Below are 26,862 nucleotides of genomic sequence, written 5' to 3' on the forward strand. Positions count from 1 at the left end.
TAAAAATAAGAGACTTGATTTGGCCATGTGCAATGGACATTAGACCGGTGGAAATATGTCCTTTGGTCTGAAGTCAAATTTGAGATGTTTGGTTCCAACCGTCGTGTCTTTGTGAGATGGATGATCTCCGCATGTATGGTTCCCACCGTGAAGCATGGAGAAGGAGGTGTGATGGTGTGGGGGTGCTTTGCTGGTGACACTGTGATGATTTATTTAGAATTCAAGGCACACTTAACCAGCATGGCTACCACAGCATTCTGCAGTTATACACCATCCCATCTGGTTTGGGCTCATTTTTCAACAGGACAATGATACAACACACCATCAGGCTCTGTAAGGGCTATTTTACCAATGAGGAGAGTGATGGAGTGCTGCATCAGATGACCTGGCCTCCACAATCCCCTGACCTCAACCCAATTGAGATGGTTTTGGATGAGTTGGACCGCAGAGTGAAGGAATAGCAGCCAAAAAGTGCTCAGCATATGTGGGAACTCTTTCAATGCTGTTTGGAAAAGCATTCCAGGCGAAGCTGGTTGAGAGAATGCCAAGAGTATGCAAAGCTGTAATCAAAGCAAGGCAAAGGGTGGTTATTTGTTTAACACTTTTTTGGTACTGTACTTTCATTAATTTTTTTAAACTGGTACCTGGGGACCTTCAGATGAGTCTTGTGAGGCCTAGTGAAAAACATCCAACACGTACAGTATGTGTTCATGAGAGTATTGTTAGTGTGTAGCCCAAACGGTTTGCTCGCTACAGACAGAAGTTGGCAGATCTGCTGTAATGAAATTCAGATGAGTCCCAATATTATTGTGGGATTGTGGGGGTTGTAGAGAAAAACGGAGAGCACCATTTTATTCGTGAGAGTCTCACCATGACGTTTGCGAGAGTCTCTCCACTCTAAGGGGTTATTAAGCAAAGTTTTCAAAGTTGTGCCCTGCCATTTGTTTATATTCTGCCATTAATTAAACTGATGAGCGAAATGAAGGGGATGGGCCAAATCAATGAAGTTGTCACTTCTGGCTTGTTCTGAGGTGTTTGCCAAGAACTTGTAAAGAAGTGCATTATGAAAAGATGTAAAGAGGAATAGATAGTCACAATGACTTAGTGAGAGAGAGCGAGAGCGAGAACAAGAGAGAGCGAGAGCGAGAGAGAGACTGCCTATGGGGAGTACACACTGCAATGTACACACTGCCTATGGGGTTAAAACTTGGGGTACTTTGACATCGCAAGAGCACATTAGTTTCAATTAAACACGCCTGATCTCTGACACATTAGAAGCCTCTTCTGTGCTGGCAGAAATATGAAGGCATTATTACACTCACACTGAAAGAGATTGAATTCAGAGCAACATTACTGTTCTTCAGTTTACCATACATATCTCAAATTTCAATTACAGCGTCGTATATGAAGGCCAACAGGCAACTGAAAGCAAAACACGGCTAACTCTATTGTGCTGGAAAGGAGAGTTGAATGAAAAAGCAAAGCAGACGAGCGATACCAGTATCTTAACCATGAACACACAGCACACTCGATTTTCAAAAATGATTATTTTGTTTTTCCCACTGATCGTGAGGGCATGTGTATGGAGTGACAGACAAGGATTAACAGATCTTTGAGGGAGAGAGGGCAAGGAGGATGGCTCCAGAGCTCCAGGGTCTTGGCATGAGGGGAACCAGTGGCAGCCTGTTTCGGGGAGACGCCAGGGGAAAACACCAGGGATGCGTCCCAAATGGCACCCTATTGCCTGTATAATGCATTACTAGCCCACATGGTTCAGTTCAAAAGTAGTGCACTATAAAGGGAATATGATGCAATTTGGGACACAAGACTGAGTCTGGTGTGAACAGTATGTGGGCTGACTGCCTCGTAGTCACTGAGAGGGGTTTTAGCATTAGGCTTGGGCAATATCCAAATGTAATATCATCATACTGTCCTTCTCTCATCCCGGGATTTACGGTATTAATGGCAAAGCAAACAAGGGGGCGCTAAAAACTCTACTCCCAGAATGTTAACAAAATGAGCACAAACTAATAGCGAAAGCACATAGACGCTGTAAGCTAAATGCTTACGAGCGAAAACGCTGATGAACTAATTGCAAAGACAGGCAAATCCAGCTCATAAAGTTATACAAGCATAGCTAGTAGATACCAAATATCATTTTTGGTGAGTTTGGACATTTACACGCGAAAGTGAACAAGATAAATTGTGCAACTGATCAAAGTTGTGATGCATGCTTTTCTGAAGGAAGAGCAGCATTTGAACAAGGAGCAGATGGGAGAAGAACGAAGGAGAAAAAAACTAGTAGGAAGCACAAGGAAAAAAATGGCCGCTGTACAGATAACTTACCCATAGCTCTTTGACATCTGGCGGGATCCCATTATAAGATGTCTGATGTCAAACAAGTATAACTTCATCACCTCATGTGTGCAGGACAACAGAGGCTTGCCAATAGAACGCAATAGATATAAAAGCTCCTGCTTTTTCTCCTGTTGTGCTATTTACAAAACAAACATATGACTGGCTCAATCGTTCTGGAGAATTAAGCTTCATAATGTAAAATAATGTGACAGGTGAAATGAAGAATGCAATATGCTTTATCTCCTAATGTATTGCAGGTATTAACTTCAAAAGTAGCTACACATATCCAAATTTATTGAAAAACTAGTTTTGACGGTATTGAAAAACCATTGATGTTACAAACAGAAAGATGGCACAATGTCCCATAAAAGCAGGCTCTTATAGCCTTAAAAGCACCATGCACTGCAAAGCTGTCCCAAGACGTCCCTGTTGACCCATAACACTACAATACCACAGCACAGCCATTTTGTCTAAATTCCGTTCTCCATCTACGGCAGCATACGCAGAAGAGAGAGTAAGATATCTGGGCTGGTAACGGAGCAGGCAAGGACCAATGGGCTGTAGTGGCTCTCTAGTCACAGTATACGTGAATTTTCACCAGCATGTACAGCAGTCAAAAGACCTTTCTATTTTCATAGGGGAGAGTGATGTTTATGAGGCACTCCACTAATGGAGGAGCTGGGGACATTTCTATCTGGGACAGGGCAACCATTTTCACACAGAAAATACTACTTTCATATAATGAATCTGTGGGGAGGAATCAACTTAATGAGGTGGGCATGTGTTCGTGACGAGGTTTTCAGAGGAAGTGGGCACGTGTCCGTGGGGGACTGGAGGTGTTCAGAGGAGAACTGAGAAGGATGGGAATTGTTAGAAGGCTCGTTAATAACAAAACGGTAACAAATAAAGTGCTGTCAAGGGAGGCCTGGGGCATGGCCACATCACACCTGGCTAGCAAAACACTTAACAATCCGGCCCTGATTAAGAATAAGTAGGGATGGAACTTTCTCAGGCTGTTGGACGTGCCCTGCACAACTTGACAGCGTCAGTGGCATGGTTGGCTTAATATTGGTAAGTCACATCACATAGACTTCGCAGTGAATGACATTGTTCTATGTCCCAAATGGCAGTCTGCTCCCTATGTAGTGCACTACATTTGATGAGGGGCCCATAGGTCAATAATATTTCTGTCAAAAGTATTGCACTACATAGGGAATAGGTGTGCCATTTGTGACGCAGATGGGATTGTCCTCATATGGGGCACCATTAATGTAGGGGGTCATAGTGTTGGTTATATTCAAAATTGTTCAATATGACATTAAAACACAGTTACAAGCTTGAAAGTAAGACAACTACAGACAAATACAGTCCATAAAATGTCAGGTTTGCGTGTATGAACCAAGATGAACCAAGATGATGATGGAGGTATAAAATGACATTATGTGAAGTATAGTCAGTGGTGATTTTAGCAAGTCTATCTTGGTGGGTAAAATTAAAAAATATGATTATTTTTTAGATGCATGCCAGCAAAGCCACTACACAACACAACACTAAACAATACATTAGTTGCACTATAACAGTGACAAGCGGTGCCCACAAACTGTTAGGGCCTACATAGAGCTGTCCCAACAGCGGAGCTTTCTTTCCAACACAATGGAGTGAATCCTTACCACCGCTACACCTGGCTGCCAGCAGAGCCTTGTCTGGCAGCGAAACAGTTTATTCAGCCTCATTTACTGCCTTTAAAAAATAAACACAGCTGATATGTCTGACCACATCTCCCAGCATATTACATCATCTATGCAGCAGCATACAATACACTTTTGGACTCACCTTGTTGTGCGCGGCGGTCCTTCATTGTCAAATTTTGTCATCAAAGACAAAGATTTACAATTCCGGGTTGGTTGACCGTTCAAAAAGTATTTACCCAGTCTGACTTCCCAGTTGCAATGCCTGCGGTTAGCCACTGTCACCGATTCCTTCCAAACAACTCATTGTTGAATTTGTGATTTCCAACTTGTTGTGTGATGTTTATGTCCAATGGTTGATGTGCACCGATACGTTTTATCTATAATGTATCTTCATAAAAAAGGATTTTCCACGAGATTGTCTACTTGATTTATGATGAGGACTGCTAGCTAATATTTTGAAAGTAAGATGTTGACATGATCAGTCCAATCAAAGCTACTGTAGATATAACGTGATTTAACATCAATTTATCTGTGTCCAATGACCTTGAACCTTCTTGGAAGGGCACTTCTAATGTAACTCTATGGCAGCACCCAAAGGGCTCACATTCTTGATGTTTACCCTTACGAAAGTCGGGTGACATAGTGTCCCTATGAGTGACAGAACACTGAGCCAATCACAGTGCAAAGCTGAGCCAATCATGGTGCAATGCTCCTATTTTCTGCTGGCCTGCCCCACCACCACAGAAAGCATTGAGCTTGGTTGAAACACTTCCATTTTGGAGCTGCCTGTTGAAGGTTTACAGTCAATCACGAACTACAAAAAGAAAACCAGCCCTGTCGCAGACCACAATGTCTTGCTCCCAGACAAACTAAACAACTTCTTTGCTCGCTTTGAGGACAGTACAGTGCCACCAACACGGACCGCTACCAAAACTCGCAAGTCTGCCTAGCCGCGTCCTCAGAGCATGCGCAGACCAGCTGGCTGGTGTGTTTACGAACATATTCAATCAATCCTTATCCTAGTCTGCTGTTCCCACATGCTTCAAAAGGGCCACCATTGTTCCTGTTCCCATGAAAGCTACGGTAACTGAGCTAAATTAAATTGGAGCTGCCTGTTTGTATGCGGCTTTATTAACCTCTCTGGCCCACCCGGGACGCACCCCCTGCCAACAATAAATGCAAATGCACTACGCCAAATGCTAATAGCACTCGTTAAAACTCAAACGTTCATTAAAATTCACATGCAGGGTAGTCAATTCAAGCTACACTCGTTGTGAATCAAGCCAACGAGTCAGATTTGTAAAACGCTTTTCGGCGAAAGCATGAGTAGCTATTATCTGATAGCAGGCAACACGCCGAAATACCAGAAGGGACGTAAACAAAGGAATTAGCGTAGCCGGCGCTACACAAAACGCAGAAATAAAATATAAAACATTCATTACCTTTGACGAGATTCTTTGTTGGCACTCCTATATGTCCCATAAACATCATAATTGGGTCTTTTTTTCCAATTAAATCGGTCCTTGTGTACCCAAAATGTCAATTTATGAACACCGTCAGATCCAGTAAAAACACATTTTTTAAACGCATTTTTTTATTTATTTTTTTATTAAAAAAGTTGCCTATAAACTTTGACAAAACACTTCAAACTACTTCTGTAATCCAACTTTAGGTATTACTAAACGTTAATAAACGATCAAATTGATCACGGAGCGATCTGTATTCAATAAGCACGAGTTTGGGAAACATAACTAACTTTTCCGGTTCCATTGTTTACAGCTGTGGACTTGACAACCGGATGTGGCTATTACTCAGATGACCAACGATTTAGTTGAATCGAAATCACAACACTGGCGACATCGTGTGGAAGCTATAGGAACTGTATTCTCACCCTTAAGTATTTTTCCTTCCAATAGACAATACATACACTGGCGGATTGATTTTTTCTCCGTTGATTTAGTGACCAGGTTTTCTGGCGATTTTGACCACGGAACTCGTTCTGTTATAGTCACACACACCATTGAACCAGTTCTAGAAACTCCAGAGTGTTTTCTATGCACACATACTAATCATATGCATATACTATATTCCTGGCATGAGTAGCAGGACGTTGAAATGTTGCGCGATTTTTAACAGAATGTTGAAAAAAGTAGCCCGATCTCTAAGAGGTTTATAACTCAATGATATATATATATATATTTTTTTTTTACAATGTTTGCAAACTGATATGTGACACGTATTAATGCCAAAATAACATGCAAACAGGCAAGCCCCCCACCAAAAAAACGTTCATATATATATACATATATACATTTAATTTAATTAATTTTTGGGCAAAAAATGTGGGGCTTAAAACAGGTGGGGCTCTGCCCTGAAGGACGGGTCGCCACTGAGTATAGTGCATTTGAGCCATATACTTCAAAGTCCTTCATGTACATGTACATTAATGGCTGTGTACAGGGTAAGGAGTATTTTAGACCTCTACTTCCCGCTGTGGACCTGGGTGGCCCTGCAAGTGGCTGGCTGAGGTTTACAGGGCGTGAACAGTGCCTGAAACCTCCTCCAAAGCCAAGTGTTTCTGTAACTGAGCTAATGGCCTCAGACACAAGGGGCCAAAGATCAGCGGTCAATACGACAGACACTGAAGGAAAGAGTGTCCACACTCTGGGCACAGTGTACAGTGAAAAAAGCAGCTTTGATGGCTAATGCAATAACCACAGCCAGACATCAAACCAAGCGGAACGATAAGAGCGTTCAGATACTGAAAGCTCCGGGACTGAGAGAAGATGAAAAGAGGAGGAGAAGTTTAACTTCCATCCAACGCCGGCTGCCCTAATTTGTCTGATGTGTGACGTGTCCGATTGATCATTATCAGGAATCGCGAGGAGCGGCGATGGCCCTCAATTGCATGTCTCTAAATTCTGCCTGACCCGGGGCGAGTCATTTTTAAATGCAATCTACAATTTATATCTAGGGACCAAAATAGCACGCTATTCCCTATGTAGTGCACTACTTTTGACCAAGGCCCATATCAATGTAGGGAGGATGGTGCATTTTTGGGTCGCACCCTGTGGGTTAGTTGTAACGTCACTTCGTCTGGGTTGGAAGTCCTGCGAGCATCGGATTGGGCTGGCTGAATGTGAACAAGCACCATGTCGGTCAGCCTAGCAGCTTCAGAGACCTCCCACTGGGCTGCAGGAGAACATGCTGTGCTTTGTTGTGCTTGCCACTTTGCAGTTAGTCAGGGGATGAAAGCTATTCAAATAATTAGCCATGTTAGTTATGTTTGGAGTGTTCTAGAATAATCAGCCATGTTAGTTATATTAGTTCTGTTTGGAGTGTTTTAGCGAGTGTTGTTTTAATCAAAGGATAGATCAGGAAATGAGCCTGACCCGGGATGTTGTTCGATGTTAATCAGAAGTGAGGACAAGGGAAAACAAAGTTGTTATCTTGTTTGTATCAATTTCAAAACAAGGCAAAGGGGTTGTGCTATAGGGTAGTTTGCCGACCAGTTTTTTAATTGTGTAATGGCTCTGTGGGTAGTCAGCTTGTGGGTCTACTCACAGGTGTACATGTGTTTAGTGTGCCTGGACGTGTTTGGAGGGAAAGGAGAATGCTGATGTTTTATTGTATTCCCATCAGCTACAGTATTTGTAGATATACTCAAGTAAAGTCACAACGGAATTGAACAAAAGTCTTAGCCAGGATCCAATAGGCATTTCTAGAGCCCTCCACAATTGTATCTCCAGCTTGTCGCAGGCCATGAACCAACAGCCACAGGTCTACATCAATACTATTGAGTGGATTGCAGGCTGCAATCTCTTCCTATTGACATCAAAAGTGGGTTGAAAATGGGTTGAAAGAGTATTTCTGTGTGGGGGGGAACAGCAGAATGAGGTGGTAAGGGGGGGAAGCCCTTAAGCTATTTCCTATACCTCATTCTCTACCTTTTCTCCATCCATAAGGAAAGCTATGGTAAAGCTACACGTGGGTTTGGTATAGTTTTCTATAGACAAGGGACTGTCATTCCATCCCCTTCTCCCTAACTGATCTTGTCCATAATCAGTCCATCCAGGATTTTGTGATTCTGCCACTAAACTGACCGATCACCGCAGCACAAAAAAAGGGCTTTTAATTTCAACCAATCACCCCACATTTAATCAACCCACATCACCCCCTGTCCACATCGACCGGACAGCAGTGGAGAAGGTGGAAAGTTTTAAGTTCCTCAGCGTACATATCACTGAAAACTGAAATGGTCCACTCTGACAGTGTGGTAAAAAGGCTCAACAGCGCCTCTTCAACCTCAGGAGGCTGAAGAATTGTAGCTTGCCGCCTAAAGCTCTCACAAACTTTTACAGATGCACAATTGAGAGCATCCTGTCGGGCTGTATCACAGCCTGGTACGACAACTGCACCCCCCGCAGCCGCAGAGCTCTCCAGAGGGTGGTGCGGTCTGCACAACGCATCACCGGGGGCAAACTACCTGCTCTCCCTGACATTTACAGCACCCAATGTCACAGGAACGCCAAAAAGATCATCAAGGACAACAACCACCCGAGCCACTTCCTGTTCATCCCGTTATCTTCCAGAAAGTGAGGTCAGTACAGGTGCAACAAAGAGGGACCGAGAGTCGGAAAAACAGCTTCTATATCAAGGCCATCAGACTGTTAAACAGCCATCACTAGCACAGAGAGGCTGTTGCCTGCATACAGACTTTAAATCATTGGCCACTTTAAGAAATGGAACACTAGTCACCTTAATAATGTCTACATATCTTGCATTACTCATCTCTTATGTATATACTGTATTCTATACTATCTATTGCATCTTCGTCGATGCCGCTTTGCTCATCCACATATTTATATATTCTTACTCCATTCCTTTACCTGGATTGTGTGTATTAGGTATTGTTGTGAAATTGTTAGATATTACTTGTTAGTTATTTCTGCACTGTTGGAGCTAGAAGCACAAGCATTTCGCTACACTCTAAATAACATCTGCTAAACACGTGTATGTGACCAATACAATTTGATTTGATTTGATTATTTACACCCTTTTTCCCCTTGTCAGCAAATTTGTGACAAAATATTGTTTATATTTTTTGCCTTCAAATATCAATGCCGCGAAGGGTATAATACTCAACCATTTAAAAAAGGTTCATGGAGGACAGCTGGTTTCCAGTCATCATTTGATAGGGGAATACATTTTTGCCCTGTTTTCTGTCTGCAACTGAACCCTTCAACCCCATGCTGAATATTTTGTGGTAATTCAACAAATACAATCCTGAGTCTATTTCTGTGTGTTTAAGTACTGATAATTTGATAACAGTAGTGAAAGTTTGATAGTGACCATTTGAGGTAATAATGCTGTATTAAAATACATGACCTAATTCAGCAGACTCAATAATATTCCCCCCACACCACACCACAATATTCCACACCACAACGGAAGACTTAAACAAATACGTCTTCACTGACATTTGAGCATGACTATTTATGTGAGCGTCTTCCGTTCCCGCTGGCTTGCAGTGAAATGGTGATCAAGTATAATGTGGCGATTGAACACCTGCCTAATTTGGATTAAGCATGCATGGCTGTGTCTGCCTGGGATCTCTGGCGCTCTAATGTGAGATGACAGAGCATTTCTACACATTCACTGCTCATGCATAAGCACCTCTCTCAACGAGCCCGGTCCCAGCATTGAATGACACCACCGTAAACGACGTACTATACTCACTTCTATTTGTATCAGCATAAGGCCAATAATTACTGCATATAACTGTCCCAGTCAACATTGGAAATTAACTTAAGAGTAAAGAGGGATGTCGCCCCCTCAGCCAGAGTCATGAACACATTTTTGTAGCTGGTAAGGACTGAATGAATGCTACTTGTTGGTATTCAAGAGGAAATTCCTTTCACCACAAGAAGTTGTAAACAGCAAGACACAGCCTTCATCATCCCATATATACTTTGCTTTGTATGGAAAGCAGTGAACAGTATTAACAGGCAGTAGAGTGGCCCTTTGCCGACCTGTAGCTAGGACCTGATGGCAGGGGGTCAAAGCAGTGATGGAGTGGGCGGTCGGCTTTGTTGATAAAGTAGGCGTTTTGGTTGAATTGCACATTCGTTCAGGAGGGACGAGACTGGGAGTCCAATGACTTTTGATGCAGTATTTGTAATCCGTGGTCGTTTGTTATGAATTGAAGCTGTTAGCAAACTGAAGTTGGAGATACTACTGTTTAGGTTTGACCGAAAATGGGTTGATGTCAGATGTTACTGGGACGCTTATGCAATACTTTGAATTACATATGACAACTTAACATTAACTTCAAGAACATTTACAATGTACAAGTCTGCCATTTGGCTTACATCACTCTACCGTTGTTAATGATTCAGTGGGCTTTGTTCAGTTTTAGAAATGTTCTCAATGAATTACTTGAAATAAACCCTTTAATAGAATATAAAAGCTGAATATAACCTCAGAGACCGCTCCCATAACACGAGAGCCCACCTGTCAGTGCATTGATACGGTTCCCATGGCAATCTTGACCCTGTGCCATAGTGCCAGGACACAGACAACATTATGAACGTCGCACAAATGATTTCCCCTCTTTCATTTCTTTAAATGCCCCGTGTGTTTGACTCTGTCTCTATTGAACAGAATATTCTAGTCATAAATTCTAGTTTGTATTTCAGGGAGGAATTATGTGTCCTCAACTGACATAATTAGCACAACTTCTAGAGAATGTTCTAGTTTGTGACTCGCAGTCTCAGTTTGTGGATATGATTGTCTCCCAGCTTTGGGTTTTAGACTTCCTTTGATTCATTAAACAAAAAGGTATCTTTGCAATTTTAATTGTTTGACATCAGAACATCAGCATTTCCAAATAACAAGATTTCCAATAACAACATCAGCACAGTGTGGAGATGTGGTTCTACCTTTGAAGAAGCAGTCCTTGCTGTGCACCACGTAGATCCGTCTCTTCTGCAGGCAGGCGGTGCGGTACACCTCACAGTGGTTCTCGTAGAACCTTCCATCGGAGCCGCACACCGGCACAAAGGTGGGTCGACACTTCTCCTGGCACACACACTCTGCCCGGCCCGTCGACTCCAGCAGCACACACTGGCGGCCCCTCCCGCAGTTTGTCCTCTTGCATGGCCCTCCATTTGACCCAGAGTGGACTGGAAGAAAAACAGAGAGGGAGAAACCAGAGTTTAGGTTGGAAGAAACAGAGACAACCTGGAAAAAAAACATTCAAAAAGAAACCCAAGTTTTGTAAAAAAGCCAGGAGACTATCATACTAAGACAATCCAGTAAGAAAAGATAGGAAGGATGGTTGGATAGGTTGTGTTGGACAGAATATTAATCACTTCGAACACCTGTTGTCTGCTTTCTAAAAGGAAAGTTAAAAAACACATTGCTTATTGAAGGCGCTGTTTGCGCAAGGTTGGCTCTGAGTGTATATGGATGTCCATTACATTTCTCAAATGTCAGGTAAATTAAAATCTTCCCTGTCATGTTGTCACGTGCCAATTTTTCCTAAAGGAAACTCTGAAATGGCATATTGATTTATTAAGATTTTGTGAAGGCATATTGTTTTTATAAAAAATGTATGATTTTCCATCCAGGTGGACTGATGCTCTAAAGACTATCAGTAACATTTCAACTATCTACTAACCTTAACCCTAGCCATAACCCTAACCCTTATTCTAACGTTAACCGTAACCTTAGCAAGCATTTGCATATCAACAGATAATACGACCATCTGTAGAGCATCTACAGATAGAACATCTAGACTATCCAAATAAAGTGTGACCCAAAATTCCACACTAACACACTTAAACTTTGTGAGATCAACAGAGATTGTAACTTGCCCTTCCTCACACGTCCTTCCTAGCACCTGTCACTCCTGATCCCCTCACCGTGGAGATCCTCCGACTCCCTTCTGATTCAATCTATTTGCATTTAAAGCAGGGAAAAAGCTGCTGAGACTTGCAGCCACACCACCTTGGATTGATCTTGCTAGGCCCCAGGCCCTAGAAGGGACCACTCCTGGAGAGATCTGAGCTGGGATTTATTGGGGCCTGGGTTTGGAGTATAGGTGGCCGCTAGATTGAGGTTAGGAGCTAGGCTGGGGGAGAGAGGGGAACTGGATTGGTTTTAGCAGCATGGCTGGGGGGAGAGAGGGGGGCTGTGCTGGAGATAGCAGCATTGCTGGGAGAGAGAGGGTAGCTGGTCTGGGTTAGCAGCTATAGGCTGGGAGCATAGTCATAGACTAGACGTAACATAGTAAATGTAAACCAGGTACACTCAAATGAGTATAATATGTTATGTTTGGTATGTGTACATAAGACAGAAGCGTGGAAGGCTAGGCATAGAACATGAACGTCTAGAAACCCAAAGGTTGCGCTTTCAAATCTCATCATCTCAATCTAATAGCTAATTAGCAGCCTTGCAACTACTTATCATGATAGCTAACCCTTCCCCTTTCCAGCCTGAGCATTCTAATTTTGGATTAATAGTGATGATGGGTACAGTGGCTTGCGAAAGTCTTCACCCCCTTGGCATTTTTCCCAATTTTGATGCCTTTACAACCTGGAATGAACATTGATATTCGGAGAAGCAAAATATTTTCTATTGTGAAACAAGCAAGAAATAAGACAAAAAAAAAAAAACTTGAGCGCGCATAACTATTCCCCCCCCCGCCCCTGCCAAAGTCAATACTTTGTAGAGACACCTTTTGCAGCAATTACAGCTGCAAGTCTCTTGGGGTATGTCTCTATAAGCTTGGCACATCTAGCAACTGGGATTTTTGTCCATTCTTCAAGGCAAAACTGCTCCAGATCCTTCAAGATGGATGGGTTCCGCTGGTGTACAGCAATCTTTAAGTCATACCACAGATTCTCAATTGGATTGAGGTCTGGGCTTTGACTAGGCCATACCAAGACATTTAAATGTTTCCCCTTAAACCACTCAAGTGTTGCTTTAGCAGAATGCTTCGGGTCATTGTCCTGCTGTAAGGTGAACCTCCGTCCCAGTCTCAAAACTCTTGAAGACTGAAACAGGTTTCCCTCAAGAATTTCCCTGTGTTTAGCGCCATCCATCATTCCTTCAATTTTGACCAGTTTCGCAGTCCCTGCTGATGAAAAACATATCCACAGCATAATGCTGCCACCACCATGCTTCACTGTGTGGATGGTGTTCTCAGGGTGATGAGAGGTGTTGTGTTTGCGCTAGAAATGGTATTTTCCTTGAATGCCAAAAAGCAACATTTTTGTTTCATCTGACCAGAGTGCCTTCTTCCATATGTTTGGGCAGTCTCCCACACCAAACGTGTTTGCTTATTTTTTTCTTGAAGCAATGTTTTTTTGTTGTAAAGTCCAGCTCTGTGGGGTGTACAGCTTAAAGTGGTCCTATGGACAGATACTCCAATCTCCTCTGTGGAGCTTTGTAGCTCCTTCAGGGTTATCTTTGGTCTCTTTTCTGCCTCTCTGATTAATGCCCTCCTTGCCTGGTCTGTGAGTTTTGGTGGGTGGCCCTCCCTTGGCAGGTTTGTTGTGGTGCCATTTCCTTTCCATTTTTAATAATGGATTTAATGGTGCTCCGTGGGATGTTCAAAGTTTCTGATATTTTATTTATAACCCAACCGTGATCTGTACTTCTCCACAACTTTGTCCCTGACCTGTTTGGAGAGCTCCTTGGTCTTGGTCTTCTTGGTGGTGCCCCTGGCTTAGTGGTGTTGCAGACTCTGGGGCCTTTCAGAACACATGTATATATACTGAGATCATGTGACAGATCACGTGACACTTAGATTGCACACAGGTGGATTTTATTTAAATAATGATGTGACTTCTGAAGGTAATTGCACCAGATCTTATTTAGGGGCTTCATAGCAAAGGGGGTGAATACATATGCATATACGTTTTTTATTTTCTTTAATTATTTATTGAAAAAAGTTATTTTTTCATTTCACTTCACCAATATGGACTATTTTGTGTATGTCCATTACATGAAATCCAAATAAAAATCCATTCAAATTACAGGTTGTAATGCAAAAAAATATAATACTTTTGCAGGGCAGTGAAAATGCCTTAATAACACTGCCGTCCAATCACCAACTGTATTTCTGAAAAATGCCATTTACACATGACAACATGAGCTAAAAATAAATATAATTGGTTTAGGACATTACGTGCGGGAACCTTTATTTTTACTTCAATGAAAAATCTCTGAGTAAATCCTGCATTTGCCTCAGTGCCCTGGTAGATGACTGAAAGGAGAGTGGATCTCAAGTTCTATTTTGACAGCTTCAAAGTGGGAACCAGGTAGATCAGTTGAGGTAAGAAAATTGTTAAATTATGACAATGTTTCATCAATAATGTCACTTAAATGACAAATCATTTTGTTAAAAAGTCTGTATTTGCAGCGCTGAATAATGTTGGATGCAATGCTGCTTGGAGAAGCAGCAGCTTGCGTTATTAGCTATTGCTCTAGCTATCTGTCCTCTCCCTCCATTTCTGAATGAATTTGTTTCTTTCTAGCTGGCAAAACAAGTGAGCATAACTACATTTGCCACTGGTATGGGCTAGTAAATATCCTAAACCTTGCCAGCTAGACAGTGATAGATGCAAGCTAAAACCAGGGAAAGGGAAGGGGAAGAAACAATTTACTTTCTGTTTCATCTGCTGGTAGCTTGCTAATGTTCACTAAAATAGGTTTCTCCACATGTAATTGATGAAATTAGATTTTAATTCCATAAAGATAATAATTGTGTGAAGATTGTAGAAAAACCCTCTCTGAATATTGCTACCATGTGAAAGATGGCTAACTATGCTCCTACTTCAGTCTATCAGCTTTTCTGACATGATTTTCCTGCCTGGCAGATACAGTGTCCGTTTCTACTATTGTACTATTACTGTACTAAGGTAGATAGCTAGCTAAACTACTAAATCCTAATTTAGCTAGATAGGATAGCATATCTTGTGTTTGGTTCCACTATCACTGTCCTTCATCCACCACACATTCATCTAGACACAAGCAAATTGTGATAGTGTTTGCTATAAATCAGATGATGTCATTCTGGTTAGTCCACAATCCTTTAGTAAGTCAATGTTTTTATGGGGGACAGTCCCACCCTCACAGTCCGGTTGAGCACAATACGATAAACAAGAGTGACAGGACACACACACACACACACACACACACACACACACACACACACACACACACACACACACACACACACACACACACACACACACACACACACACACACACACACACACACGGGACAGGCAGGTGAGCATTGCCTGGCATTGAATCGACATTCGGCCAGCCTGCTCACAGATCTGTTCAGCTTATTGTATGATTGTTGTCATGCCATGGAAGTTGGCTACACATAGGAGTTGGCTATTTGGCACAATCTGATGGAAGTCCAAATCAAATCCAATTTTATTGGTCACATACATGTGTTTAGCAAATGTTATTGCAGGTGCAGCGAAATGCTTGTGTTTCTAATTCGGACAGTGCAGCAATATCTAACAAGTAATTTCGAACAATAGACAGCATATACCCAATACACACAAATCCAAATAAGGAATGGAATTAAGAATATATAAATATATGGATGAGCACTGTCAAAGTGGCATAAACTAAGATGCAGTAGAAAATGATAGAATGCAGTATATACTGTACATATGAGATGGGTAATGCAAGATATGTAAACATTATTAAAGTGACATTAATAATGACCACACTAACATTTGGCTTATAGTCAGAACAGAAAGAGTGAAACTTCAATGTACTGGAGGACTAGTCTAGAAACCATCGGCTTTGTTACAGGAAAGATGGAAAGGAGAATAGGATGAGATAATGATGCGTAGCACCTGAATGAGAGGGCAAGCGGTAATGCATCGTAAGGGGCCAACACTGTTTTAGGTTGTGGCACTCCTGGGTAGTGTGAATCATTGCGGACACAGTTACTTTTACTGGTGCCTATCAAATATGCCTACACTGACACCCGTCTAGGGAATTTTGAACACAACCCTGGCATTGAAAGATTATAAACTATTGTTCCTCCTGTGCAGGGTGAACCTGGTGTTTGTCTACACTGAGCTGACAGAGGAGCTGGGTTCGTGGGAGAGGTATGGCTGTCTAACAGACTAATATCCTAAGGAAGGAATCTCACGAGCAGATGGTTCACTATGTCCAAATACATGATGCAAAAATTAAAGATTATACTCCATGCTGATGTTGAACAGAATAGAATACCCTTGTCAAACCAGATTGACCACTGTGCTCACGCTGGTTTCACAGAATGTGAGCTTGCAAGATCATGCTGGTTTAGGGAGGTTATAGGAATAGATCATGCTTGATGACATGCCAACTGAAGACCCCCCCCCCCCACCCCCAGGTCTAAGACGCTGCCCAGTATCGCTCCCCGTCCTCCCAACGCCTCCACCCTCGCCTCTCCCCTTCTTTCCCGCTCCTCACCGCTAACCCCTAGCCTCGCTAACGTTAGCCACCTTGCCACCTAGCTAACGTTAGCCACCTTGCCACCTAGCTAACGTTAGCCACAACAAATTGGAATTCGTAACGTATCATACGATTTTCATATATTTTAGACATATTGTATAAAATAGATGGACATCCACAAATGAACACATACCATATGAAACATAATATCACATCATACTAATTGGAGTGTCGGGTTGGGTTGGGTTAAATGCGGAAGACACATTTCTGTTGAATGCATTCAGTTGTACAACTGTCTAGGTATGGATGGGGGTGAAGCTGGATGCAGTTTTGCAGCATGGCCTGCGGGAGGAATAGAGTGCTGTGCTGGTAGGAGCAGCATTGGAAGGAGCAGCACTGGCTCTCAATCTTAACCTCAGAGATTCATTTTCGGAGACAGGTGGGGAATTATTGTCGGGAATTGATTATGTTGGGTATCTGATTGGAATCATTCAGCATAACATTTCATTCAGAATTATTCAGCATAATATGTCATTGTTTGCTGTTCATTGTGTTGATCTAAACACAGAGGGTCATGTATTAATTCCCTGTTATGAAACTGCTCTAGCTCAAGACCACAGTTCCTACTATTATAATCAAACAGTTGAAAACACAAATTGAATCTGCCTTTAGTATAATTCTGTCTAAACTCTAGGAAATATTTAATAACAAAGGTAAGGCTACACAGTTGGAGGGTAAAAGTCCTTTAATCACATAAAGGAGACTCACACACACACACACACACACACACACACACACACACACACACACACACACACACACACACACACACACACACACACACACACACACAGAGAGAGAGAGAAAAAGGAGACCTGAAGGCTGACCTGGCTTTGCCGTATTGATGTGTGATCTATCATAATGAAGTGTGAGGTGCCAGCCAGGAAGGGGAACAGGTACAGGACCCGAGGGGCGGGGCGGGGGGGGGGGCACACAACATGATGGCCTTGTATCCAGTTCACTAATTGTTCTGCATGTCTCGGCAAATCATCTGTGGGAATGCAAACACCCCGGCTCCCCAGTGACCTTGTTGTCAGTGTCAAGGTCAGGGACGATTACTGGATCGTTTGTATTCTCCAAGCAGCAAAGATTAAAGGCTCAGCACCGTCCGGCACCACTGGTTGTTTTTCTTCTCCACCTCCCCTTGTCCTTTTCCCTCACTGTCTCTGATTATCTTTGCAGAATAGGCCACAATAATAACGAGAAAAGTTCTGGGGTTCTGGTGTTTAAAGTCTTGCGGGCACGCTGATCCGTACAGTAAGCCTTTCTTCTCTACTCCCATGGGCCATGTAGCCTTCAGTTGTGACTAGCTTGAGAAGCTAAAGTGTCATTTGATAATCCTCTCTGTTAAGCTGCAGCACAATGGTTCTACGAGTTCAACCAAGCCTCTATGCCAATGGCAGTCAGTACAGGCTGACTGACCAGCATCGGCAGGGCCTCACATCTTTAGTCCCTGCATTCAATTTCCCCCTATGGTCATTCCCTTTTTCAATCGAATCTATTAGTCCCCCCTAGCGGAGCTTTAATGGGCTTAGGCAGAATCTAGACATTGTCCCTCATCATAATCAGACTTTGAGAATTAATAATGAAGAATTAACATGTTTTTTGTTGTTTTTTTGCAAATGTATAAAAAAAATACCAAAATATTATATTTACATAAGTATTCATTACTTTGTAGAAGCACCTTTGGCGGTGATTACAGCTTTGAGTCATCTTGGGTATGTCAGCTTTGCACATTTGGATTTGGGGATTTTCTCCCATTCTTTCTTTCCTTTTTGTCATGTTAGATGGGAAGCAGCAGTGAACGGCAATCTTCAATTCTTTCCACGTATTTTCAATGGGATTCAAGTGCGGGTTTTGGCTGGGCCACTCAAGGACCTTCACATTCTTGTTCTGAAGCCATTCCAGCGCTGTTTTGGCTGTATGCTTGTGTTCATTGTACTGTTGGAACTTAAAATCTTTGCCCCTAGTCTTAGGTTGTTTGCACTCTGAAGCAGGTTTTTATAAAGGAGTTGTGTGTATTTTGTTCCATTCATTGTTTCATCTGTCCTTACAAGTCTTCCAGTTCCTGCCGCAGAAAAATATCCCCATAGCATGATGCTGCTACCACCATGCTTCACGGGAGGGATGGTGTTAGACGGGTGATGAGCTGTACCTGTTTTCTCTAGAAATAGCACTTTGCATTCAGGCCAATGAGATACAATTTTGTATCATCAGACCACAGAATCTTTTGCCTGATGCTCTCAGTCTTTCATGTGCCTTTTTGCAAACTCCAGGCATGCTGTCATGTGCCTTTTTCTCAAGAGTTGAATCCATCTGGCCACTCTCCCTTAAAGCCCAGATTGGTGAAGTGCTGTACAGACTGTCCTTCTGGCAGGTTCTGCCATTTTAGTCAATGAACTTGAGGCAGTCTTGGTAGTTTCAGATTATTTTCCATTTTCCAATGATGGAGACCACTGTGCTCTTGGAAACATTTAACACTCTATTCTTTTAGACCCTTTCCCAGATACAGTGGCAAGAAAAAGTATGAGGATTTGTGCATAAATTGGTCATAAAATGTGATCTTCGTCTAGGTCACAACAATAGACAGAAACAATCTGCTTAAACGAATAACACAAAAAATTATACGTTTTCATGTCTTTATTGAACACAATGTGTAAACATTCACAGTGCAGGGTGGGAAAAGTATGTGAACCCTTGGATTTAATAGCTGGTTGACCCTCCTTTGGCAGCAATAACCTCAACCAAACGCTTTCTGTAGTTGTAGATCAGACCCTCATAACGGTCAGGAGGAATTCCTCTTTACAAAACTGTTCCAGTTCAGCAATATTCTTGGGATGTCTGGTGTGAACTGCTCTCTTGAGGTCATGCCACAGAATTTCAATCGGGTTAAGGTCAGGACTCTGACTGGGCCAATCCAGAAGGCATATTTTCTTCTGTTGAAGCCATTCTGTTGTTGATTTACTTCTGTGTTTTGGGTCGTTGTCCTGTTGCATCACTCAACTTCTGCTGAAACTCATTTGCTGGACATATAGCCTAACATTCTCCTGCAAATGGTCTTGATAAACGTGGGAATTCATTTTTCCGTCGATGATAACGCGCGGTCCAGGCCCTAGGCAGCAAAGCAGCCCAAAACCTTGATGCTCCTTCCACCATACTTTACAGTTGGGATGAGGTTTTGATGTTGGTGTGCTGTGCCTTTTCTCTCCACACATAGTGTTGTGTGTCCCTTCCAAACAATTCAACTGTAGTTTCTTCCGACCACAGAATATTTTGCCAGTAGCGCTGTGGGAAATCCAGGTGCACTTTTGCAAACTTCAACTCCATGTTCTCTCCTTAATCTCCTCTATAGACCAGGATACCATTATCTACCGGGCACGCTGCTTGTTCCATTGTTGGTGGGATCTTCTGTCACATTCGTCGTAATGATTTGACCAAGGCGCAGCGTGCGTAGAGTTCCACATATTTTTAATTAAATAACCGAAACTCACCAAACAAGTACAAACGAAACGTGAGCTACTGGTATGCACAAAGGCAACTTACTGTAGACAAGATCCCATAAATAACAATGGGGAAATGGCTACCTAAATATGATCCCCAATCAGAGACAACGATAAACAGCTGCCTCTGATTGGGAACCATATCAGGCCACCATAGAAATACAATTCACCTAGATGACCCACCCTAGTCACTATCACACCACAACCAACATAGAGAATAAACAGCTTTCTATGGTCAGGACGTGACAAAACTTAATTTTAGGTCTTCTGAGATCTCTTTTATTTGAGGCATAGTTCAGATCAGGCAATGCTTCTTGTGAATAGCAAACTCAAATTTTGTGAGTGTTTTTATAGGGCAAGGCAGCTCTAACCAACATCTCCAATCTCATCTCATTGATTGGACTCCAGGTTAGCTGACTCCTGACTTCAATAAGCTTTTTGAGAAGTTATTAGCCTTGGGGTTCACATACTTTTTCCAACCTACACTGTGAATGTTTAAATGGGATTCAATATAGACAAGAAAAATACAATAATGTGTGTGTTATTAGTTTAAGCACACTATGTTTGTCTATTGTTGTTACGTAGATGAAGATCAGATCAAATTTGATGACCAATTTATGCAGAAATCCAGGTAACGCCAAAGAAATCCAGGTACTTGCTACTGTATCACTCATCAACATTCTATCTCAGAGATCTATGGACAGTTCCTTGGACTTTCTGCTCTGACATGCACTGTCAACTGTAGGATCTTATATAGACGTGTGTTTTTTGTTTTAAATAGTTTTAAGTCCAAATAATTGAATTGGCCACAGGTGGACTCCAATCAAGTTGTAGTGACATCAAGGATGATCAAAGGAAATTGGTACTGTATATTTCTGGATGTGCCTGATCTCAATTTGGAGCGTCATAGCAAAGGGGTGTGAATACTTATGTGAATGAGATATTTCTGTATTTAATTTGTAGTAACCAAAATAGTTGGTGTCCTTCAGTAGTGGTTTCTTTGCAGCAATTCAACCATAAAGGCCTGATTCATGCAGTCTCCTCTGAACAATTGATGTTGAGATGTGTCTGTAAAGCATTTATTTGGGCTGCAATTTCCGAGGTTGGTATGTCTAATGGACTTATCTGTTTCATCATAGCGCTTGATGGTTTTTGCAACTGCACCTGAAGAAACTTTCAAAGTCTTTTGACTGACCTTCATGTCTTAAAGTAATGGACTGTCATTTCTCTTTGCTTATTTGAGCTGTTCTTGCCATAATATGGGCTATCTTCTGTCACACCCTGATCTGTTTCACCTGTCTTTGTGATTATCTCCATCCCCCTCCAGGTGTCACCCATCTTCCCCATTAACCCTTGTGTATTTATTTATACCTGTGTTTTCTGTCTGTCTATGCCAGTTCATCTTGTTTGTTCAAGCCAACCAGCGGTTTGTCTCAGCTCCTGCTTTTTCCACATCCTCCTGGTTTTGACCCTGCCTGTACTGTCTCTGAGCCCGCCTGCCTGACCACTCTGCCTGCCGTCCTGTACATTTCCCCTACCTCTGGATTACCGACCTCTGCCTGACCCGACCCTGAGTTTGCCTGCCGTCCTGTACATTTCCCCCACTTCTCTGGACTACTGGGATTATTAAACTATTGGTTATCTGACGTGGTCTGCATCTGGGTCTTACCTTCATATCTCATAATCTTCTGTATACCACCCCTACCTTGTCATAACACAGCTGATTGACTCAAATGCATTAAGAAGGAATTAAATTCCACAAATTAACTTTTAACAAGGCACACCTCTTAATTGAAATGCACTCCAGGTGACTACTACATGAAGCTGGTTGAGAGAATGCCAAGATTGTGCAAAGCTGTCATCAAGGCAAAGGGTGGCTACTTAGAAGAATCTCAAATATAAAATATATTTGGATTTGTTTAACATTTTTTTGGTTACTACATGATTCCTTATGTGTTATTTCGTAGTTTTGGTGTCTTCACTATTATTATACAATGTAGAATATAGTACAAATAAAGAAAAACCCTTGAATGAGTAGGTGTTTCCAAACTTTTGTCTCCATTTTGAATTCAGGCTATAACACAATAAAATGTGAAATAAGTCAAGGGGTATGAATACTTTCTGAATGCACTGTATACTTAAATAAGCACAATGGAAAGTTGTATGTAGAAGCCATGAAAAATATTTAGCCTTTTTATGATATTTACCAGAGGAATGTGTCCTCCCCTGAGTGCTCTTTGTGTCCTCGTCCCTAATCTAAGGCACGGAAACAAGACTTCAGGCAAGCATCCATCAAACTCTTGACAGATTGATATTTGCTTTATTAATGATTTTATGAAATAACAATCTTGTCATTTTGCTCCCTTCAGATGCATCATGTCACTGTAACGAAGGGATATCTTCACCATCTATCTACAAACACAGTGCGTCGGTATACTCTAGAGGCAGACCACTTAAGGATACGCCCTGTATTCAGTCAAGAAAACACCTCTCTTTGTTTGTACCTGAGTCCGATTAAAGCCCGTCAACATTTAAACATCAATCAAGACAAACTTTCCATCCACCCATCCCCAACCACAGAAGAATAGGTAGGGCTGAATCATTGAGTGACACTTGGAGAGTGGGACACTGCCTGGCCTGCCAAACTGTTCTAATTAGAGAGGAAGTGCCACTGCTCTGGTGGTGTGGGACTTCCTGTCTGTCCACAGGAACAGAGTAATAACTGAGCCCCAATCCACAGAGCCTCCATCGCTTCTGTACTGCTAGTCACATGTCCTTAGGCTTAGGATATTGCAATTTCGTGGCTACAGTATGGACATTGTGGTTTCCAACGTGGCTTTTGGATTCAGTGCCTCGCGTCGACTGATCTCCCATATCATTCGATTTGGTTTAAATCAGATGAACATAATCACATTCAGAGACACGGTGTCAAACATCTTCCCCCTGTATGACACAGACAGGCAAAATGATTCTGACGGACACACTGTTTTTTAATATCAATGGACAAGAGGCCAGAACTTGGGTGAGAGACTGTAGTGTATAAGATTAGTTTTCATGTCTGTGTCTATCGATCCCAATGGTCATATCAATTCAAACAGAGCTAAGAAATGAGAGGGGGGGGGGGTGAAAACAGCCCAACTTGTAAGCCTCTACGACCTCCCAGGCGTGAGGATTTGGAATTAACTCAATGAAGTTTACTTGACTTTGTGTTATCTGTCTTGACACTGGTTGGGTGAGAATTGCCGCCATGTCACATACATTATCCTGAAAGGATAGAATACTGAGCATGCATTGCCAGTGGTTTGAGAGCATTACTCTAAAAGAATGATTATGTTCAGTATGAATTTGAACTAAAAAACATTTGTCCAATTGCCCATAAACTGCGTGACTTTCACCGTTATAATATGTTATTCAATATCCTGCGCTTCTCCACAGGAGATGGAAATAGATATAAAACAAGCTAGACAGTGTGTATTCAAAACACAGTATCACTTGAAAAAGTATAACAAGCTCAAAAAGTCCTGCAACTTTGGTAGACTTTTGTAATACAACGAACGAGGCAACTCCAGTGTAGATGACTTATAACAACAGGACATAGTCGACAAATTATACAAGGTCTGTCTCAATATCCTGCATGTTATTAAAGTGAATTAACTTCCTCTCCCAGCATGATTATAAAGGTTGGTTATGGGAAAAGTCATTAAGTGAGACTGTTAGCTGACTGCCTGCTCTGTTTATGAGCTTCTGCTCTGACGCCGTCTCTGCAGATAGAACAACTTTCATTTATTCGTCCTGAAGAAAGGCCATTTACCTTGGGTTGGAAATTGACCATCAGTTCATCTGTACTATTTTCAGATTCTCATCTGTTATATTCCAAGTGTGTGTGTGTGTGTGTGTGTACACTCACGTGTGTTAAAGTATAGTAGCTAGCAACGCTGATGATGGATCTGCAGGTTTAGAGATGTTGGTCCAGTGCTGTAATGTTATTTACTGCCTTCCCAGAATCACGAGGCGTTGAGCATCAGTCCACACCAGGCTCCACTCTCATTTCTCCCTATTAATTGCCACCAGCCACAGTAGGCCAACACTGAATAAGCCACACAATGCATTTTCTGCACAATCCTCACCAACAGCAGAGGTGATAAAATATGGTGTATCATGAAAAAGCACAAGTCCAGTTCCATCTCAGGGGTGTATATTACACAAATAGATGGTGTTGTGAAAGCTAAGAAATGTCTCTCATCTGTCCCATACAGCTACAGCATCTCAGAAATAAATTAGCCCCACATTTAGTAGACTTCAATTAAACATTTCCTTTTATTGCCAAAATAATATGAATTGTATATTTACTGTAGGTGAGTCTGTGTGGGTTCTAGTTATACTATCTGTGTGAAAAACATGTTAATGTGTTATATATAACATGTGTTTTGTGCATTCTCATATTCAAAGGCGAAGTGTTAACTAGTTTTGACAGTATGGTACATATCAGAAACATGTACTGTGCGTGTGTCTCAGCGTGTGTACAGTACGCGTGTATACCTCTGTGTACATGCAAGTCTATAATGCAATACGTCTTAATCTTATTGATCCCGGCTCTGTGCTGACACAACTCCTGCTCATCCCAGAGCTTTGATGGCATCGCCCTCGCTCTCACATCACAGTGAGGGTAGAGAGAGACAGGGTCAAGGGTACCTCGCCTTTCACACAGCCAATCCCGACCTGGGTTTAAGCTCATTTGCTTCCCCTAGTCCGGAGATTTGGTCTGCAGAAAGTTATTAGTCTTGTCCTGCAGTTTGAATAACATAAAATCATGCCACTATCATGCCACCATTTCATAACTGTAACAGCTGTAATGCATGGGTCTCTTTTTGGGGCAATCCTTGAACTTTGAGTAAGTCCTCTGGGTCTATTTCAGTTCAGATACAGTTCAGATATTGGCCACGTCTCTACCTCTCCCTCTCCCTCTCTCTCTCTCAAGCTTAGACCTCCTGAGTCATATTATTTATAGCAGGTTAATAAGCATACTGTACTTTTAAATTACACAATAATATATATATATATATATATATATATATATATATATATATATATATATATATATATATATATATATATATATGTGGACACCACTTTCTGCCTCACCTGTTAATGACAGGAGTAAAAAAAATCGAGCACACCGCAATGCAATCTCCATAGACAAACATTAGCAGTAGAATGGCCTTACTGAAGAGCGCAGTGACTTTCAACGTGGCACCGTCATAGGATGCCACCTTTCAAACAAGTCCGTTTGGCAAATGTCTGCTCTGCTAGAAATTCCCCGGGTCAACTGTAAGAGCTGTTATTGTGAAGTGGAAATGTCTAGGAGCAACAACGGCTCAGCAGCAAAGTGGTCGGCCACAAAAGTGCACAGAATGGGACCGCCGAGTACTGAAGCGCATAGCACATACAAAATCGTGTCCTCGGTTGCAACACTCACTACCGTGTTCCAAACCGCCTCTACTTACTTACTGACTTTACACAATTTCCCCATGGGACAATAAAGTCAGTAAGTAAGTAGAGGCGGCACAGTAACTGTTTGTCGGGAGCTTCACGAAATGGATGAGCAGATCGAGCAGATCACCATGCGCAATGCCAAGCGTCGAATGGAGTGGTTTAAAGCTCACCGCCATTGGACTCTGGAGTAGTGGAAATTAGTTATCTGGAGTGATCAATCATGTTTCACCATCTGGCAGTCCAAAATACAAATCTGGGTTCGGCGAATGCCAGGAGAGTGCTACCTGCCACAATGCATAGTGGCAACTGTAAAGTTTGGTGGGGAATGAATAATGGTCTGGTAAAAGGTCGAACATCAACCCTTTTCAGGAGCCAGAATTAGAAATATTGAATAAAACATCAACATTTCTTTCTTCTGAGCTGTCAGATCTAATGTTTAAATTATGATTTGCCTCAAGGCATCATGGGAAATTCAAGATGGCCAGGAATCATTCTTATCGGATTACAATAACGGGAGAAAACCAGAATGACAGACAGAAGTTCATCACCAAACATAAATGGGGTGGGGGGGGAACTCTACGAAATAGCTTTGACCGCTCTCTCCAAAGCAGACAATACCCTACATTGTCCAGCTGGAACCGCCATTCATATTGAGCTCCCGTCAGGCCCAGTCAGGTCTGTTCGGTGGGTGGGCGGTTCAGGCTGGATTGTGTTGACAGCAGCCTGTCATTGCTCAGGCGGTTGGGGGAGACGGGGGGCTGGCTGGCTGTGTGGGGGCCACGTATCAGTGGGACCACCACAGAGAGTTCATCGCTGGATGTGTCTACTGTAAGAGGAGGAGGTGGACAAGGTGAAGCTATTGCTGGGGATTAGGGACTGTCTGTTTCTGATAGTCGGCTAGAAATATGCCTCCTCTCTGCATATGTATGAAGCTACTTTACTGTGAGTGTACAATATGTATTTCAGTTACAGTGAAATGGGTTATGAATGAGGCATAAACCCACCGTGACCCTAGCTAGGAACTTTGAGGGCATTGTTTAAAATGTTTGACTCCACTAAACTTTGTCAGAATAACATATAACGAATGTCTTGAGGTAGTCTTTGGCTATGCATTAATATACCCTTTCAAACATTCAAATCCTCAAAGCTACATTATCTACTTTCCTCTCTGACGCACATGCATTTAATCACTCTGATATCACTTTTAAGTCAAATACCTCTCTTAAAATTGTGTTACGGGTGAATTTTGAATTTGAGGTCAGTCTGGATCAGTGTTTTTTTCA

At 42.1% G+C, this 26,862-nt stretch overlaps 1 protein-coding gene across 1 annotated transcript in view; it reads right to left on the bottom strand.

The window, feature by feature from the left end:
- The window catches only part of LOC135548829 (follistatin-related protein 4-like), a 217,120-nt gene that overhangs the window by 108,472 nt on the left and 81,786 nt on the right, over window positions 1–26,862 (bottom strand). The window contains exon 4 of the mRNA XM_064978796.1: window positions 10,991–11,233. Within this exon, the coding sequence (XP_064834868.1) occupies window positions 10,991–11,233 (243 nt within the window). The remainder of the gene's footprint in view (window positions 1–10,990; window positions 11,234–26,862) is intronic.

This window comes from Oncorhynchus masou, chromosome 11, assembly GCF_036934945.1.
Source record: "Oncorhynchus masou masou isolate Uvic2021 chromosome 11, UVic_Omas_1.1, whole genome shotgun sequence".
In the NCBI taxonomy this organism is placed as follows: domain Eukaryota; kingdom Metazoa; phylum Chordata; class Actinopteri; order Salmoniformes; family Salmonidae; genus Oncorhynchus; species Oncorhynchus masou.